Raw genomic sequence first — 20161 nt, 5'->3', positions numbered from 1 at the left:
ATTTCTCAGGATGGCATATGTTTATGACATCAATATTATTTGAGGTTTCAGGATCATTGGGTTTCATATGTATGACATTCAATCTCGGTCTTGTCTTTGTTCTGAAATGTTTGAATGAATAGAAATATTTTGCCTGTGTGCATGAATATGAATATCATGTGTGTTTCATCTTTACTGTTGTCAGAAGATGGCCTCAGAACTCCTGATCTTGAAGTTATGAGTTGTTGTTGGTCCAAGTTTTTACGAGAAATTATCCACCATTATATGGAAGACCATCAAGAGCTTTTCAATGCTGAGCTCTCTCTCTCTTGCCCTAAATTGCTTATTTATGATCAACATTCATATTACTATTATTTTCGACTGTCCATTTGTAGCTATTAAAGCATGCATTCCCTTTTAGTAAAATTTTATTAATGCTGCAGTTTTTACTGTTTGACTTCATGTTTCTACAAGATGAATAAAGAACTGCAATGCATGTATAATTCTTTGTAGGAACATTAGTAAAGACCAGTGAGTTCTCTATCAATTTTGTTTGCTTGTTTGATTTCCTCAGGGGATTGAGGGTTTTAATCCCTTCTGCTCTCCTGGACTGCATTACATAGACCATGCTGGTGTCCGGCTCAACGACTTACACCTGCTGTTACCCCTCTGATTAAAGAAATGAGGAAATACACCCAGCTTGCCGAGCATTTTTATAGTGAGTAATTGTTTGTACAACTTTTCGGATGTGGGCTCAGTTCTGTAGATCTGTTTCTCCCGCATCTCCCTCTTCATTGGCATTTCTCTTGCAAGGCAAGAGAAGTTCAAAGTGCAAAGTGTTCAGAAGCAACATTGGTGAATCTTTCAATTCAAGTTCCTTCTAAAATGACATGGTAATTAGATTATAACTTCTGAATCAGAAATTGAGTGAAGAAAGTACCAGAAATGTATGATTATAGAGTAAATGAAGTATACATTTTCTTTACATTGATTTCAGTATCATGCTTTGGGTTGTACACTGCTTTAGGGAGCAGTGACTTTTGATGATGTGCAAGTGAACTTCACTGAGGAAGAGAGGGAATCGTTGGATCCATCCCAGAAGAATCTCTACAAAAATGTGATGTTGGCGACCTTCCTGAACCTCAAAGCTCTAGGTAAGACTGTTAATTTTTTCAAGTAAGGAAAAAATATTTCTTGGTTATTGAAGATCTTCTGTTATTTTAATTGAGAACAATGAGGAATGAGCTAAATAAATCAGATTCACTGAATTTCCACTGTAGCTTTCATAGCGAATTTTGCCTGTTTTCCAATAGTATATCATTAATTTTCTGGTACTGTGTTTTAGGCTCTAATTGGGAAGACCATGATATTGAAGAACATTTTGAAAATTCTAGAAGATTTAAAAGGTAATTTTCTTGTGCCAGCTGATACAAATATATCTCTGAGGAAATTTTAATATGTTCTTAAAACTCTAAAGAAAAGCAAGAGGGTAAAATATCTGTCCTTTAAGTGTAGCTATGATTAAAATTTTCTAACAAAACCGTGGACCTCAAAATCAGTTATCAGAGTTGTGTATCCATTTGCTGTGTAGCTCCATTAGAACTATGCTGTGGAACTGCTAATCTGTACAGTCTCAAATTACTTAGATATCATATTGACATTGAATAGTAATAAATATATATCAAAAACCTTCTAATAAGCAAAAAGTCCATGATAAAGTTGGTGATGCTAATATTCTTGTAGGGGCATTTTTAAATTTGTTGAGAGGGCAGTTTATGAGACTCAAGAATGTTGTTTTGGATAAATATTAATCTATATACTACATGTTATAAGAAATAAAAATTCAAACAGTGAATGCAGTTGTGGAAATCTTTCTTTTGTTATTTTTTATTATGTATATTATGTTTCACAATGGATAAAAGCCAAGTGAACATAAGAATATTTAAAAAGCAACATAAATCTTTCTATTTTAAAACAATGAAAAGATATGTCATATTCCACCTTTGATAGACTTTCTGAATATCATAGAAGATTGCAACTAATTTGTTTTGTCATTTTCCTGTGAATAACCCAAATTCTTACTATAGAACACCTTTATGGGTACTAGGAATTCAGAACTTATAGGCTTCATATATCTGTCCTCCTCAGTCATCACAATTCTAGTACTACCTTTTGGGAAGTACAAGAATACTCCTAATGTGAAGGCCAATAATCTCATTCTCAGCTAGATCCTGCTCATCTGTCTAGTGTTCTGTTTTCTCTGTCATTGCTTTACATTGGACATCCCAACCAGGTCACCTGCATCCCGCATCAGACCATATTTGGAGTATTTTTCACAGTGGCTGCTTCTACAGTGTTGGCCAAAACAATAACTGTGGTCATGGCTTTCAAGCTCCTGGAAGAATGATGAGAGAGGGATGCTGGCATCAGGGGCAACTTACTTGTCCATTCCCATTGTACCCTGATCCAAATTGTTCTGTGTGGAATCTAGTTGGTACTGTCTCCTCCCTTTATTGACAGAGATATACAATCTGAACATTGGAAGACTGTCATTACTTGCAACAAAGGTTCACTTATTGCCTTCCATGTTGTCCTGGGATACTTGGGTTCCTTGACTCTGGGGAGCTTCACTGTGGCTTTCCTGGTTAGGAACCTTCCTGACAGATTCAATGAAGCCAAATTCCTAACTTTCACCAAGTTGGTGTTCTGCAGTGTCTGGATCACCTTCCTTCCTGTCTACCATAGCACCAGGGGGAAGATCATGCTGGCTGTGGAGGTCTTCTCCATCTTGGCTTCCAGTGCAGGGTTGCTAGGCTGTATCTTTGTCCCAAAGTGTTAAATTATTTCCCATCCAGTTGATGGCCATTTACACAAATCAATATTTATTGTTTTTATAATTATAAAATGCTTTATGAAATGAAAGATGACACCATATTGCATCTATCCCATGAAGTTGAGGATGCCATCCTATGTGTAGAAATCATTTTCTGAGCAGATGATTGAAAAAGGAGACAGTAAAGTTCCTGTCTATATTAAAAATGATTTAACAGAATTGCTTTTAAGTATGATTTACAAGAATCTCGTTGTTAGGTGATGTGGTAAATAATAGGACATTCACAGGGTGTTCAAACTATCTTAAGGGCAAACCACTTGCCCAGAATCAGATGGGAAACACAATACAAAGTCAAAGACATTGTTGGTTGTTCTTTGTTGTACAGAGCCATATTGGGGCAGTCTTGCACTTGGTCAGAGTTTGACTTTGGTCAAGGTTAACTTCTCCCAGTTAGCCAGGATCCTGCTCCACCTAGGGTGGAGTGCACGTAGTAAAGGTTAAGTTCATTGTTCTTCCTGGTATAGGGATTCCTGAATTAAACAGGTGACCCACCCAGCTGCCGGAGCAGTCAAGACGAAGACCTCCAAGAGAAGCTAGACAACTTCCACCGGAACTCAGCCTGGAGTCTGGGGGGAGGGTTTGCCCAAACTGTTAAAAGGTCCGGCGCCATTAAAATTTACGGCTTTGATCAGTGAACATTGACTTAGCCGTACTTTCTTTTCGCCGCTCTTCCCTATGACCCCAAAATTCTCTCAACAGGTAACCTGGTTTACATGTAGCTGCTGGCGGCTACATAGTGGCGCCTGAACGTGGGAAGACCTGGCACGAGAGAATTTCTTGAGGTAGCCCTATCCAGCGAAGCTTCGCAGAAAAAGGTGAAAATTAATGGTGTCCGCACGGTAAGCAACATAGAGGGCAAAACTAGCGCTAGTGAATTCGTGTCTATGGTTGTGAGTGCAGGAATGGATACAGTTTTTCAAGCATACTGCGTGGACCCAGCGCAGGACTGCTTGGGTTGATAAGATAGGGAAATATGGGGAAGGAATTTGGTAGGCATTTGCCCAAAGCTCGTAAGAGCTGATTTCGGCGAAAAGAAAGGGGTTTTTAAAAATAGGCATATGTCCACAGCTTCTAAGAGCTGTTTAAAGAGGAAAATGGATGCAATTGCTTAACAAGCACGCTTAACTTTCTGTGTATCTTTCCGTGTTTGTCCCGGTGCACCGACTGTCTATGTGTATGTTTATGTCCTCTCTGTGTCTTTGTGTGAATGACTGTTTCATGTTAAAAAGAAAAAATTGGTAAAGATTACATCTGCTGGTAACCTCTTGAGCTAGCCACAGTTTGTGTGGGGATTGATTCAAAGCCACGCCGCGACAGCGCAGCTCACTCAAGAGGCAAACATGGCTAGGGAAAAAGCCGCTCTTAAAAGCCCAGAAACCTCAAGATTTGGGAAGAACTTGGTTTGGCTTGTGAAATTCATGTAGTCGCTTTATACTTGTTTCTAATTGGTTTTAATGATATAAGGCTTTACATTTCTTGACTAAAGAGTTATAAATTAATTGGTTATTATGTAAAAGGTATAGTGTTATTAAGAAAAGGTTAGTTTAAAACTGGTGATTCAGTGTTAGAGCTATCTTAACTAACTACACGTGGCCTAACGCCACTCATGCTTTGTTCTTGTTTATAATTGGATTTAAAGGTATATTTTGCATGTCTTGACTATAGAGTATTGGCTTAAGTCACTGCACATGATTTAAAAGGTATAATGTTATTAACAAAAGTTAGGTTAAGGCTGGTAGTTTAGGGTAGTCGCCATTTTGAACACGTGGCATGATGGTTAAGGCTGGTAGTTTAGGGTAGTCGCCATTTTGAACACGTGGCATGATGGTTAAGGCTGGTAGTTTAGGGTAGTCGCCATTTTGAACACCACGTGGCATGACGCAATCCAGGAAATACAGGCCTTTGGGACGCTCCTAAATTGGCATGGTGTTTCATGTGAATCTTGGCCTGGAGATTAGACTTAATGAAGATTAAGATTTAAAATATTGTCTCTTTAATAAGTTACACTGTTATACACTTGAACATAAGAACTGGCAGACAAACCTTGTGCTGTAAATATGTGTTTGCCATTGATTTTAAAGAAAATAGATTGTTTAAAATTGAGATTTGCTTCCAAAATTACAATTGTGCTCTAATATTGCAAGAAAACATTGAGTTACAATAAAAATCAGTGTGTCATTGGCTACAGTTTTCAGTTTGCAGGCTCGTAATTTTGTAATTAAGATAATTTTGAGAGTGATGCAGCTATGGGTTTTAGAGGCCCATTGCCTCTTTTCCACAAGTTTATAGGCTACAATGGTAGGAGCAAGATTTAACCCTCCAAGATTAAAAAGGATATCTCTGTAGAAATGTATTTGATATCAAGTAGGTTCCTTTGACCATGAAATTACAGGTTTCTTTTGTTTAATCCTTAAATTGTCCTTGTAGGTTTGGGTCTGGTCTTAGATAAAAGGCTCGGATTAGAAGATATTTACATTTGAGGAATCTCATACAATGTCCTTGCCAAGGACTCAAGGTGGATCCTAGGGCAGATAAAAAAATTTACATTTGAGTTAATGCAAAGCTTAGAGTTGCCTCAGGGGAAGCTAGTGAGGAAGTTTTGAGAAATTGTTTCTGCCTTACAAGCCCCACCTAGGGAGTGTTTGGTTTTAAAAAAAAAAAAAAAAAGTTTTTGACTTATCCAGGTGTGGGTTAAAATGCAGTTCAAATCTATGAAAGGTCAAGGAGGCTATAAAAGCATTAACATTTGGCCTGTCTACTCCCTACAAAATTATTGTAAATTTAAAGGGTTGGTTTTTTGCTTTACATTCTGATAATTATAAAAGCATTTGCTTCTAATTTTAAAGAGACAACAAAACAATTTCATTAGAAAGTTTTGCCTCAAGGAATGGCTAACAGCCTTATGTCTTGTGAGAAAAAGTGTTTTGTCTCTGTTTCAATACTAGAAGTTAAGATCTTAAAATTTTCAGTGTATAATGTTCATAGAATGTTTGTTACAGGCCCTTGCTCCTATAGACTTTTAGAATTTTTAGGTAAATGGCTTTCAAAGGTTGTTAGGATATATTAATTGGCTTTATCTTATATTTACCTCATTTTAAGCTTGCCACAGAAGGTCTTAAACCTCTGTTTTCAAGGTAGGAAACATTTGTTCCTTGCTTCAAGCAACAATCAAATTTATTATTAATGGTTGGTCTATTACATGGCAAGCATTTTTAGGCAAAATTAATAATTGTTATCCAAAAGATAATTTGTACTATCAGATCACATGTTTATTCCTTTAAGTTTCTCCCTGCTTCAACACAGATACCTGAATTGGGTGCTATAGCAGCTATTTTTAAGATGTTAAAGGTCAAGCTTTTAATAATAGTAGATATATATAGCTCATGGTTTTATAATTGCTTAAAATTGGTCCATTTTTAATACTGCTAATTTTTAATTTCTACAGTTTATACAAATGTGATTCAAATTTCTAAGAACAAAGGATATGTTCTCTAAATGACTGTCCTTTAGGTATTTGAAATAATTTTATATTTTGTGCACATCAAATTATAAAGATTTGTTCTTGATGTCCTCAATTTCTACCTCTACCACGTAATGGTGTTAATCCTAGAGGACTTAGTTATTACAGATAATGATATTCATATTTCTAATTTAAAAGATAAAAAAAAAATATGTACATGTGACTAATGATTCATTTTTAGGCTGTCTAGTTGCAACTGCTCTAACAGAAAAAGCAACTATATTTTATATAATTACATAGTTATTGCCTATGTTATGGTTTATACTTTGTGTTCCAACTTAAATTAATAAAACAATATCTTCTTGGAAGAAAGAAGAGAGGGGAAATCGTGTCCCTGTACATATCATTTATATTATGCTTGCATGTTTTTAAGAAAATTTTAAAATTTAGATGCCAAGAAACTCCTTGCTAAATGTATATGACATCTTGTAATTAGACATATTGATGTCTAGGTGAAATGAAGGAATTCACTTACTAACATATGCCATGATCCTGATTTAATATTGGGGGAGAAGGCATGTCCTCTGTTTTTTCCACAGAATGCTGCAGAAGATATGCTGACTGTGTGCTTGCTGAATGCCCAGACCATGGTAACATAAGAGCTATATTGGATATATGTTCTTGACTTACCTCAATTGTTAAATGTCCCAGGTTAGATAAATTGCCTAGCTTCAAGCTTTTAGACTTTGTGGGGCAGAACATGGAGACTGTTATGCTAGCTTAGGAAAAATTAATTAGAAGAGTTAAAATGACCCTTCTCCTTATTGTGCTCAGCTGACTCAACCATAGACTGGTCTAGAAATAATTCCAATTTTGAAGATTCCAATTTTGAAGATGGCTAACAATCTTCAGCCAGCTGTGTTAATTTAACATATAGTCTCCACTTTTCCTGAGAAGTAACAGCTTAATTCTTGATTCACAAGGCTACCTCTCCCACCTCAGAGGCCAAGCCTTGGGTCCTCAAAGTTGTTAATTTACAACTGAATTGGATACTTCTGGGACAAGTTAATCCTATTCCACCTTTAACTCTTGACCTTGTCTGTTAAGCAGACTGGCTGTCTCCACCCAGGCTCACCTGGATGGAGAGATTACATGTCTGTTAAAGACACTTGCAGACCCCCCTGGCTTCAAAACTTACACAAGTGGATCTCCAAAGAGGGAGCCACATAGAACTCAGATCTATGTGTGTTTGTTTTTGAACAAACATGGGTACCAGCGAGACGTGCGAGGCAAAGCACTGCATGGGGAGGTGAATTTCTGCTTCTGAGTCCCCAGGAAGTACACCTAATTGCATAGGGGTTAACGTCGAGAGGCTGTCCTTAAAATAATAAGGGAGCCTATTACCCCTCCTCTGAAAAAGACGTTATACAATATTTAAGAGGAATTACGGTCAATGCTTCCCCTCCTGGTTAAGGCCCGCCTTCTTATGAAGGATATTTATCCACTTGTTTTCTACCTCCTCGTGTTCAAATTAATAAAAAAAGGGAGGACATGTACAGAGCCATATTGGGGCAGTCTTGCACTTGGTCAGAGTTTGACTTTGGTCAAGGTTAACTTCTCCCAGTTAGCCAGGATCCTGCTCCACCTAGGGTGGAGTGCACGTAGTAAAGGTTAAGTTCATTGTTCTTCCTGGTATAGGGATTCCTGAATTAAACAGGTGACCCACCCAGCTGCCGGAGCAGTCAAGACGAAGACCTCCAAGAGAAGCTAGACAACTTCCACCGGAACTCAGCCTGGAGTCTGGGGGGAGGGTTTGCCCAAACTGTTAAAAGGTCCGGCGCCATTAAAATTTACGGCTTTGATCAGTGAACATTGACTTAGCCGTACTTTCTTTTCGCCGCTCTTCCCTATGACCCCAAAATTCTCTCAACAGGTAACCTGGTTTACATGTAGCTGCTGGCGGCTACACTTTGTCTAATAATGCTTTACAGGAGATATTTATATTTGGTTTTTATGTTCATTTGTTTTGTTTTCTATTTTGTTGTTGTTGATTTTACCTCAAAGTTAAGTTTATGTTTATTGTGGCTCATAATTTTGTCTTTTTATGTAATTTCTTTTTTATTTTTATTTATTTATTTATTTATTTATTTTGGTTTTCTTGGTTTTGGTTTTTTCGAGACAGGGTTTCTCTCTATAGCCCTGGCTGTCCAGGAACTCACTCTGTAGACCAGGCTGGCCTCGATCTCAGAAATCTGCCTGCCTTTGCCTCCCAGAGTGCTGGGATTACAGGTGTGCGCCACCACAGCCCGGCCTTTATGTAATTTCTTTTTGTGAATTTGAGTTAGTCTTTGGGATTCTGAGACATTTCTTTATCTTCTTTTAATCTCTTTCTCCTTCATTTTGTCCTATTACAGGATTTTTTGTTTTTGTTTTTTTTTTTAATTTCTACTACTACTACTACTAATTATAATAATAATGATAACTTAGAAATTTAGTTTATAACAAGAAAAAGAATGAAAGGGTATGGAATGAGTTGAATAATCTCTTTTGTGATTGTCAATTTGCATATATGATTGAACTACCAAAAACACCTTTAAAAGGAAAACTGTTACAGAGAATGTGGCCATGCTTAATCGAGCACTCAAAACACACATGTGAGTTTTTTTCCCTAACGGACTCCTGAAAATTCCCTCTAAGTAGTCAGAAATCAGTCTGACTTTAAAATAGCACTTGCTAGGGAGAATGAAAACTCATCATATAACATAGGGTTATTAAAATGCTGTCACAGGGAGTGATTTGTGTCAAATGCCATCTTTTGCTTTCTTTAAATCTGCAGCATTTTCAGTCTTATTTAACATTTTAATTGGAATTCTGATACATCACTATTGCATTTACCACAGTTTCCTTGTTTTTGCCATTTGATTTTGCTATTTCCTCTCTATTACCATTACCTGACCTTCCTGATCTGTTGCAGTAATCAGAAAGATATCAATTTGATATAATGGAGACTTTTTTTTCCTGTATTTAAAATTAATCCTTTTATTTGTTTACATCTCAGGTGATCCCCCTTCTCCTGTGTCCCCTCCACAGGCTCCACATCCCATCCCACTGTTCTTTTTCCCTCCACCCACTCACCCACTCCCACCTCACTGCTCTAGTCCGGCCGTACACTGGGGCATCGAGCCTCCCTAGGACAAAGGCCTCCCCTCTACTGATGTCAGATAAGGCCATCCTCTGCTACATATGCAGCTGGACCCATGGGCACCTCCCTGTGCACTCTTTGGATGGTGGTTTAGTCCCTGGGAGTTCTGTGTGGCCTGGTTAGAAGATATTGCTCTTCCTATGGGGTTGGAATCCCCTACAGCTCCTTCAGTCCTCCCCCTGACACTTCTGATGTGGTCTTGCATTTGTTCAGACAGGAACAGTTCTGGTATAATGTTTTGATATGGACGGGTGGCCCCGCCCCTCCACGGGCACCTTTGCCTATCTATTGTTAGTGGCCTCTATGGGTTTGGTCTCCTTTTTTTTTGGATATTTTGGTGACATTATTCCCCTTGGAACCAGGCCTCACTTCCCTGGTTTCTGGGACTTTCTAGACGAACCATCTCTCCTGGGGAATTTGCCATCCTCCAGTGCTACATACTTATATTTCCTGACACTCTGTATTTTTCTCCTGTCTCACCCATTAGCTGATCCTGCCTTCCCTATTTGTATGTATATACATATATATACATACATACATATATACATATACATATATGTATATACATACTTACATACATATATATACATACATATATATAATTGCAAATATAGCTGAATATCTGAATTGAATTTATATATTTAAATTAATTATATTTAAATATATAAACAATATATTGTTTAAATATATATACATAGTACAGGTAGATTGATATACTATAGTGAATACATAGTATACATTGCACTATAATGAGTGAATGCTATTTGTTGTGCTCTAAAACATATATACATATATATATATATATATATATATATATATATATATATATATATATACATATACTCAACAATTATTTATCAAGAGAAACCTCATAGAGGCAGGGAAAAGGGGATACAATAGGAAATTTCAGGAAGGGGAAACCTGGAAAGGAGAAAACATTTGAAATGAAAATAAGGACAATAGCCAATAAAAAAATCATTTCAAAATGACTTAAAATACTGGGTGGTGGTGGTGGTACATGCCTTTAATTCCCTTAGTTGGGAGGCAGAGGCAGGCAGATTTCTGAGTTCAAGTCCAGCCTCATCTACAGAATGAGTTCCAGGACAGCCAGGGCTACACTGAGAAACCCTCTCTTGGGGAAAAAAAAAATTAAAAAATCCTGTCTCGAAAAACCAAAACCAAAACCAAAACCAAAACAAACCAGTTGTATAGTCTCCTACTGAGTACAGACAATGCTGTCCTCTGCTACATGTGTTCCTGGGGCCATGCACCAGCCCATGTGTGCTGGATTTCTGATTTCTTACAGAAAAATTGCTATGGAGCAGATGAGAAAGGGAAGGCTACCTATGGTTCTGAGACTATCTGTCTCTGTTTACATGCACAGTGGACAACACATCCACACTTCAACTCAACCAATGACATGGATGTGGTATGTGTGTGCGTGTAGATGCCTGTGTGTAGAGGAGAACATGTATGTAGGAGTACATGTGGAGGCCAGAGAACAACCTCAGGTGACACAGCGTGACTGCTGTTCACCTCCTTTGAACAGGGTCCCTTGATGCCTGGGCCTCACTATTTGGTTAGACTTGCTGGCCTGCAAATGCACTCATCCTTCTGTCTCCACTTCTGCCACGATGCTCAGCATTTTTCACATGAATTCTGGAGATAGAACTCAAGTCCCTGAGACTGTGAGCAAGCACTTCACCCACTGCACCATCTTCCCAGCCCCTGGTGAGCTGTCTTTGCTTCAACGCCCGCATCTGTATTAGATGCTTTTCCTAGACCTCGTACTCTATTTATTTGTCTCTTTTCATTTCTTTACTGTTAAAGTTCGCATCCATAAGTCAATCAGAATGACATTTCTAACATATGCTTGCTTTGATCCCATGTCCTTAGCTCTTCTAGCAACAATACAAATCTCCCTTAAGTGTTAGGTGAGCTGGTACTAGTTCCAGTCCTTATGTTATAAGCCACACTGCCTTGGGCAAGTTGTTCTAGGACTCTAGCCCTCAGTTACTTCATCTAGTGACAACTGCCTGCATCTGCCTCATCGAGTTGATGCAGATAAGATCACGAAGAGAAAGAACCCTGAGACCTTGAAAGTAGGAAACAAAGGTGGTGGGGGGTTGTGGTGCATGTACACTAGTGGCTCTCACCCCATCCCTCAGATTCTGATTCAGTTAGTGTGGGCTGAAAACTAGGTATTAAATATAAAAAACATTATATTTAAACAAATGCCCCAGGTGATTTCAGTTACAGCCAGAGCCTTGAACCTCTTGTTTTAATGAGTGTTCTTGGTTTGGAAGAAGAGATAATAAATGAGGCAGTCATAGGCCAGTGCCTGCTTAGTTCCTCACATTTTCTCCTTCCCTATTTCTCTCCTTCCCTTTTCCCCTTTCTCACTTTTTGGCCTGATTGTTTCCTTCCTTTTTCTTTCTTTCTCTATTCCTTTCTCTCTTTCTCTCTTTCTCTCTTCCTCTCTTCCTCTCTTTCTTTCTTTCTTTCTTTCTTTCTTTCTTTCTTTCTTTCTTTCTTTCTTTCTTTCTTTCTTTCTTTCTCTTCCTTCCTTCCTTCCTTCCTTCCTTCCTTCCTTCCTTCCTTCCTTCCTTCCTTCCTTCCTTCCTTCCTTCTTTCCTCCCTTTCTGCACAAGATCTTGATATATAATTAAAGCTGACCTCAAACTAATCATCCTCCTGCCTCAGCCTCGAAAGGGCTATGATTACAGGTGCGAGGTACCACACCCAACCTCCACTCTGATTTATTACAAGGTCATATCTGAATGAGACTCACATTACTGCTTTTTCTAATCTGCCTTAGAAAGTGATGCGCTCAAAAAATAAGCATCACCTTTTATAAGCCTCCTGTTCTGTAGGATGGAGAGCAACAAGCAGTAAGAGAGGCTGTTTCAGGCTGGAGAGATGGCTCAGACATTGAGAGCAATTGTTGCTCTTGCAGGGCATCAGAGGTCAACTCCCAGCACACACACAACTGCTTGCATGTCAACTCCAGGGTATCTGATGCCCTCTTCTAGTCACCACAATTACCTGCACATATGTGCACATGCCCTCACGTATATACACACTCATACAAATGAAATAATTAAAAACGAAAAAGGTTGTTTCTCATTTGTACATGAGGACAAGTATTTGTAGATTTATGTGTATAATTAAATACATGTATAACTTTGTATATGTCTTTACATTTATATTCATGCATACAAGTGTGTGTATTTGTGTGCATGTGTGCACACACAGTTATAATGAATTCAAAGTCCTTTGCATCAATACATTCCCGGAGTTAGGAAAAATGTTACATTCCAATTATAGGCAGAAAATACATGTATTGTAAATTGAACCAAGGACCTTGCACATGCAGAGATAAGCTCTCTACTCCCAAGCAGCATCCCTCACCCCATGAATCTTAGATGTGCAAGCATACATACAATAGTTACCTTTTCTGAGAGCTAGCCATATGAGGTAAGAGGCAGGATACATCATATATTTCGGTCACGTGGCTGTTTCGTTTAAGATCCCATGAACATTAGGTTTAGAGAGAAAGAGAGTAAGAAACATTATTTTCCTGCACACTTATTATCAACATTTATACAAATTGCCTAATTACTTTAGTTAAGATCATCTTATCATTGAGTATATCTTAGATTTCTTCTCTGAAAACTCACGAAAGGCTTGTGCTTTGAGTGGGGTTGGACTAGACTGTGATCAGCTAACACAGTGGGTGCTCAGGAGGGTGTGTGAAGGTTCACCTTCCCACCCCCAACCTCTCATTACACATAGCCACAAAAGCATATCCCCAATACGACCTCATTCTCATCCCTTCAAGAACTCTCCTGTTACAATGTGTGCAAGGCTGCAGGTCATCATGTTAGCAACTTTCCTGTGTTTCCCCCATGCCTATGTAAGAATGCCACTTAAATACCGGTAGAAAATGACTCTTCTAATACAAAGAAGTCAGGTTTCTCACGAGCCAAATCCTTCCACTTGGATTTCTGCTTGGAGGATTTACCCCTCCTGGTGGCAGGGACTGCCTAGGAATTTGTTGAAATTTGAGTTTTCTGCTGGGACAATGGTAAGCCAGCCCTCTGGGCTAGCTTGAGAGCACAGTGTCCTTTTCTGAAATCCTAATCTTTCCATACAGCACTTTTGTGGCTGCTCTATGGAGGGCCACCCAGCTTCTTCAGGTCCTTGGTACTTCTGTCTAGACTGACCTTTGTTGCAACAGAAGTGCCAGAGGAGGCAGAGAGAAAGAGATGCATCAATATGTTTTGTTAACTCTTTTCCAAAACAAGATTAGGGTTAAGTAATCACAGTTTAAGTGCAATTTTGGAGAGAGGAATTGAAAAAAAAAAACTTTCGACAGCTCAATAATTTTGAATTCAGATATTTAGTCTGTTTCTTCAAGCTTACTTTCAGTTATAAAGAACTGATTTAGGGAAGAGAATGGGCCATATTTAAAGAGCATCCAAGACAAGTTGCTGACTTTAAGTTTCAGGGTTAGCCCAGGAGGATCCCTTCATGGCCAATTGCTCATCATCTCCCATGGAAAAGGAAAGACAGCAAGCACTGCTCATAGATACTTCCCTGTCCCTGGGGCTGTTTGTAGCTTTTTCTAAGGAGGGAGAAGTCTCTGATACGTTTACTGTAAGGCTGGGTTTTTCCACCCTTACACGTGGGTTTTCCACGTGGGCTCGTGTACAGTCTAGATACTGTACCACTTTCATGAAGAGAACAGAGCTTGGGAAGTTGGGTGTCTTCTTCAGGCTTTTGATCACCACCGATTCTACTCTCTCTCCTCCATACTCCACCACGAGACTGGGTGATGTGATGAAAGCCATCTTGTAGTTTTTCATATTTCTTAAGCCCCAAGCTAGGATCTGGGGAAACAAGTTAAAGAGAATGGAAGTAAACCTGACACATTACACACACACATACACACACACACACATGAACACAAACACATGCACACATTTGTGCACACACATGCACACACATACACATATGGAAAGATCCAATCACAATCACGTTACACAGTGCACAGTACAGTCTTTAGTATGGAGGGATGCACATTTGTCTAAAATACCAGTGCATATTATCTTCAGGTGCCCGTGGACACACAGAGAAAGCGGTTCTGGCCCTTCCCTTTTGTCAGATAGCTAAAGACAAAGCAGCACAGCTGTCAGTGCTGATGAGTCAGTCAGCACCTCTAGATCTCGTCTGTGAACAGGACTCTTGTGATCTACTGTGAGGCAATTTGGAGAACCAAGTGTAAACCTCTTGCATGGTAAGTGACCTTCAAGCATTCCAACCTGGAGTGGCTGTTTGAATCTCCCTGGGTCTGTTTTCAGGAACACCCAGCAAGACAGAGGATAACAATGCTTCCCTTTCAGCATCCCTTCTATCTAGCTACAAGGTTATCAACACCAGCCTGTGTTGCCCTAATTATCTCCCATGTCTCCAATTTCCAGATGCTTCCCTCCCCCTCCCCCCACCCCTGCCTCCTTTGCAGACCTTCTCCTTGTTCACACAGCCCTTTCCCTTGGGTTATCCTTTTTTCCTCTGGCGTATTTCCCCCCAAAAGAAATCTCAGAAGTCTGCTTCTTGTTGCTTTGTTAAGGTTTCCATTTTCTATGACTATTTCTATGGGCGGGGGGTGGGGGGGAAGGAGCAGATTTTATAGGAAGTTAGAAACAGCAAGAAAGCACTCAGCATGATGCATGCCCTACATTAATGGCCCTTGCTCTTAGCCACACCCTTTGGTTTGGTCAAGTAGAACTAGGAGAGAACACATACCTCAATGGCAGTGAGCTGAACCACAGGTCTGATCCCCTGAGGGACCATGTACAAGTTTGGTGCTCTCTGAGAGGGGAGGATGGGAAGGTTGGAGCCATCCTGTGAACTAAACGCAGGCTGTCAGCACTTCCCGTTCATTAAGGCAAAGAGTGCCCGGAATGACTGAGACGCTCTAAGCAGCTCCTCAAGGAATCCATGAGCAAGAACAATGCGATACCTTGTTCCTCAGAATCAGCTCTGCCGTGACCAGGATGTTTCCACAGGCCTTGTCTCCATTCATAACGGGATGCCAGAGAAGCTTCGGTGTGATGTCAGTTACACCAGTGGAGAGCAAATGCTTCGACCTAAAAATTCATCTTTGCCCTAGAGAAGGAGACCACACTCACATTCCTGATCACACAGCTCTGCACACTACTATCATGTCCCCAAGTCACCTTAAACTTCCAGATTACCTACCACTTGGTCGTTATCAAAAAGTTCTATGATAACTTTGGGTGGGTTCTGGAGAACTGTTTGGGGCTCCCCAAAGATTTCAACCTCATCAAATATAATGGTTTGGTCCCAGGTGGGATGTAGGGTGGAGTGGATGATCTCAGTGGTTTTGCTTCGATGGAGGAAGGAGACATGAGCGTATGGATCTAAGGACAGAAAAAAAATATTAACAGTAGAGTCTCAGAGAAGTCGGATTCCTACAACAGCTCGTTTCAACCAAAGAGTTTTCTTCTGGACATAGTGGTCCTGTGCTCTCACCACCCCTTGAAGACAAGGAGTTCAGAAAGCGGGACACCACAGAGGACGGCATCCTGGTGAGAAATGCCTAACGGGAGGCCCTGACATGTGCAAAGGATTGCCTCTCTGGAGCGCACTTCTCCTCAACAAGGTTCACCCACAAACTTTCACAAACATCATCTAGAATGCAATTTTTGCAACCAGGCAACACATCTGATGTGCTGTGCCCCCATGAAATTGGAAGAAAATGATTCAATCTTCCTAAGCTTTGGTTCCTCCCTCTTTGACGTGAAAGTAATATCTGTTTTCCTATTGGGTAGAAAATGGGATGACGGGAAGATGGGCAGCTGCCTAGAACAGGGACTATTGTCAATGTCACCAATAAACACCAGCTATTTTTATGTTTTTGTTTCTGTTTTGATAAAGTTTGTTCTATGCTTTTGCTTCTACTGTTATCTATAGAGAATGTTTATTTTTGAGTGCCAGGTTTCAAGAATATAGTGGTAAGTAAATCAGAAAGGCTTAGTTGCTCTGAGGATGTACAGCTTGTAACATGAAAACAGTAGTTTTTTATTTTTTATTTTTTTCCCAACTGATAAATCGTGTTTCCAACTTGGAGAAACATGGTTAAAGCTTTATGTATAAAACCTCAGTGAAGACTTTTTTCTAAGAATTCTGATTGGATCTACAGTGAGAGAGTGCCCCCTGGTGGATACTATTTGAAAATGTCCTCAAAAACATTTTGAAGTTTTGTTCTACAGAATAGGATAATCTTGATCTACTTTTTAGACCAGATCTAGACAATCTGGCCTAATATTATTAGCAAAGAAAATAATTCACAAAGACGTGGGTAAGAGGAGTACTTGGGACATGGATCAGAACGGACACTGTGCATGATATTGTCAGATAAGTGCTTTAAGTGCTGTTTCCACAGAAGAACCAGGGAAGTGTTACTGGCTTGCAGGTCTCACAGTGGAATGTCCCTAAATAGTTCTGTATAGCCTCTATTCTATTCATACCAACAGAGCATAGCCAGAAACACATGTGAACTATCAATGTGAGGACCAGAGTTGAAGTCTCAGAGTTACATAGTGCTAGAAACGTAGCCAGGAGAGGGGTTGGGGGGAGGGTGGGGGGAGGCAGCAGAGGAGGCAAAAAGCCTCCACATGCACACAAACGGAGGCCAGAATCTACTCTTCAGGGCACTTTGTCACTCAACCTGTGATGATTAGTGTTTTAGGGCCATGTGTATCCTGGCTATCTCTAGCACCTAGCAACAGTTCTTAAAACAATTGGTAATTCCTCTAGTAATGGCTAGGTGGTTTTCTTCAAGCATACCAAAGTCGTCTTTATATGGAAAGGGTTTTATTGTAAGAAATGAAAACAAAACAATTTACCAGTTGGTGTGGGGTAGATCCAAGCTAGCCTGTTGTGTTAGAGAGTATTAGGGATTTCCCCTTCACCTGAAAAGCTGTCTTTGTCCAAAGCCATGAGGTTCCTGGCTTGATAAATGTAACAGCGCAGGTGGTAGATGTAGACTCCTGAAGGGAAGGTGATGAGAAACAGGAAACTGTTAATTGGATTTTTCTCAGCTCTTTGGGGATGATGCATGTTGCAGAGACACCGGCCAATCGGCCCATTTCCCCATGGCAGAGAGCACACATGATCCACACACCATGCTCTCATATAAAAGGACAACAGTCCCCACATCCGTGGCTTTGTTCTCCTGTTTCAGTTGCTTGTAATCAGTCTCAGGTCACAAACATCAAACAGCACAGTCCAGACATACATGATGCACAAGTTTCATATTGTAAGCGCTACTGCGTGACCAGTCTCCAAGCACCCAGCTGCCCCTCACTCGGGACGTGGATCATGCGTTTGTCCAGTGTATCTGTCACTGCCTGCCTGGGAGTCACTCAGTAGTTCCTTCTCACAGTTCACAAACTGACTGATGTAAATAGCACTGCAGTGCTTGTGTTAAGTAGCTCTGATTTATTTTAATAAAGGCCCAAAGCACGAGAACAATGGTACTGACCACTTTATTGTAGTGCATTTTAATACCTTTAATATTTATCATTAGTTGCCATGCTTTATTTGTTACTGTGCCTAAAATATAAATTAAGCATCAACACATGAATGCATGCATGCATGCCTGTCTGTCTGTCTGTCAGATGATTTAAAAGTGGGCTTAGCAGGGAGTCATAAAGTAGATTTTATACAGATAGGAGGCAGATGAGTGTAATGGGGGTGTACTTTAACTACTATATTCCAACTGTGGTGCTTGCACACCTATAATCCCAGCATACAAGAAATCAAGGCAGCCTGGATTACACATAGAAACTCCGCCTCCAAAGAGAAATTGAAACCAAATAAATTACTGCTAGAACAATCCTGACGCCAGCCTGGCGATCACAGGAACGTTAGTCCCATTGTGGCCTTCCTGGGTTTAGTGCACAGCTGTTCATTACAGACTTTCAGATGAGCCTGATCTCTAGCAGTCACTGAGTGAGGTCTCAGTGCTATGTGAGATTTATATCTGGGATAGTTATCTGCTCAGACTTTCTCTGACTTTTAAAATGTCCAAACTCTTCTTACTAATGCATACACTGACGTACACTGTATCACATGTATGTACACAGAACACATATGCATGTATAAATGGACACACAGATACATAGATACACACTATTTGAGGGGTAATAAAGTATTGTGACTGACTTCATGAATTTCAGAACTGTGAATGTTTGAATATCTAGTACATTTTAAGTCCTATGTAAACATATGCCACTATTAATAACATCTTGAAATTCTTGAAGGCTGACATTGAGATCAGATCTTCCTTAAAATTTTAACCCTTTGCCCATAATTCAAATAATAATTTATCATTTTCTAGCCACAATGATTATACTATAAGTAGAAATTAATACCAGTAAGTTGGTCATTCTTCATCCCAAATATGATATAGTTTTTTAAAATGCATTTTATGAATACTCTTCATGAAGTGAAGAAATAGGAAGTTACTTTGGTCTATGAAGCTGTATTATATAACATTTGAAGATTTGAAGAGTTTTCTAGAGATAAAAGTGATAGACACAGAGTTCACAGCCATGCTTAAAACTTACTGTCAAAATTACAGGAAACAATGGGCGTGTTTGCTCCAAATACAGTGGTGACGCTGTGCTTCTGTTTTCCAGGCTCTTTTCGTCTCTGTCCTCTGTGTTATATGCCCCCTAAAGCAGGAGGAAGTCTTTGTCATTGTTGCCATTAGCATCATCACCATCATCATCACCATCATCATCATCACCACTAACATCATCACCAATCACCATCATATCATCTTTGTAATCAACCAAGCCATCCGTTCCTGCAAAATTACTAGATGCTTCCTGAAACCAGGGCCCTGGTAGATATACTAGAAAAATGCCGGGAGAAAGAGGTGTGTCTGCAATGCTGTTCTGAGGCCCTCTATCCTGTGGTTTCTTCCTAAGATGGGAGTCACTGGACACTCAGGCTGTATACCTTTCCCCCAACTTCTTTGCAGCTGTGAAGGCACTGGGGTTCCAGAGCCTCTCTGGGCTTGGCTGTGCTTTCTACCTAACTCACACACTTCCTTTACACCACTATCAATCACACTTCAGCTTCTGGTTACTTACAAGGGCACCTTCAAGTTTAAAGATGGCAGCCGCGCCGTGTGTCTCAGAAGGAGCCATTTTTCTCCTCCAGCGCCTGCATCGAAAGGTGTCAGAACTGCGCTGTTTCCAGTGGAATTTCCAGCCGATTAGCGAAGCATATTCCCAGCACTCCCGATCTTCAAGTTCTTCCCTGGCCTAAAATAGAAGTACAACGTTTAATGATGCATAATAATCCTCCTCATATTGATAAAGTAGACCACTTGGTCAATGGACAAATATTTAGTCCCCAAAAATCCACTCTCTGTCAAGTTCTTGGTGAGGAGCCAGGGATACAGCAAAGAAACTAGAGGGGATCTCTGACTGGGCAGAACTGAGGGACTACAGAAATACAGAGAGGCACCAGGCAACTGCTGTGACCATTCAGACACAGGTGTGACTGAGAGTGGGTTCTTTGTCAG

At 39.9% G+C, this 20161-nt stretch overlaps 3 protein-coding genes across 6 annotated transcripts in view; 2 read left to right on the top strand and 1 right to left on the bottom strand.

The window, feature by feature from the left end:
• LOC127673361 (zinc finger protein 878-like) overlaps positions 1 to 11455 on the top strand; it is a 176940-nt gene extending 165485 nt beyond the window's left edge. For 3 of the 4 annotated variants that reach the window (XM_052169071.1, XM_052169070.1, XM_052169072.1), the window contains exons 3-5: positions 1007 to 1133; positions 1325 to 1385; positions 10841 to 11455. In XM_052169071.1, coding sequence (XP_052025031.1) covers positions 1007 to 1133; positions 1325 to 1385; positions 10841 to 11093 — 441 coding nt within the window. In that variant the 3' untranslated portion in view covers positions 11094 to 11455. The remainder of the gene's footprint in view (positions 1 to 1006; positions 1134 to 1324; positions 1386 to 10840) is intronic. The other variant, XM_052169069.1, reaches the window with a different exon arrangement.
• LOC127673364 (fatty acid-binding protein 12-like) overlaps positions 1 to 20161 on the top strand; it is a 164888-nt gene that overhangs the window by 69903 nt on the left and 74824 nt on the right. The gene's annotated exons all lie outside the window — the stretch shown is intronic.
• On the bottom strand, positions 15204 to 19254 carry LOC127673366 (myoferlin-like). The gene is made up of 5 exons (XM_052169082.1): positions 19194 to 19254; positions 17535 to 17612; positions 15799 to 15980; positions 15560 to 15705; positions 15204 to 15441 (listed from the first exon to the last, which is right to left on the bottom strand). Exons 2-4 carry the CDS (start codon positions 17560 to 17562, stop codon positions 15658 to 15660), a joined length of 258 nt encoding a protein of 85 aa, XP_052025042.1. The 5' UTR covers positions 17563 to 17612; positions 19194 to 19254; the 3' UTR covers positions 15204 to 15441; positions 15560 to 15657.

The sequence above is a fragment of the Apodemus sylvaticus genome, chromosome 22 (assembly GCF_947179515.1).
Source record: "Apodemus sylvaticus chromosome 22, mApoSyl1.1, whole genome shotgun sequence".
NCBI lineage: Eukaryota > Metazoa > Chordata > Mammalia > Rodentia > Muridae > Apodemus > Apodemus sylvaticus.
The sequence above is the reverse complement of the archived record's forward strand: the minus strand, read 5'-3'. Positions and strand labels throughout refer to the sequence as shown.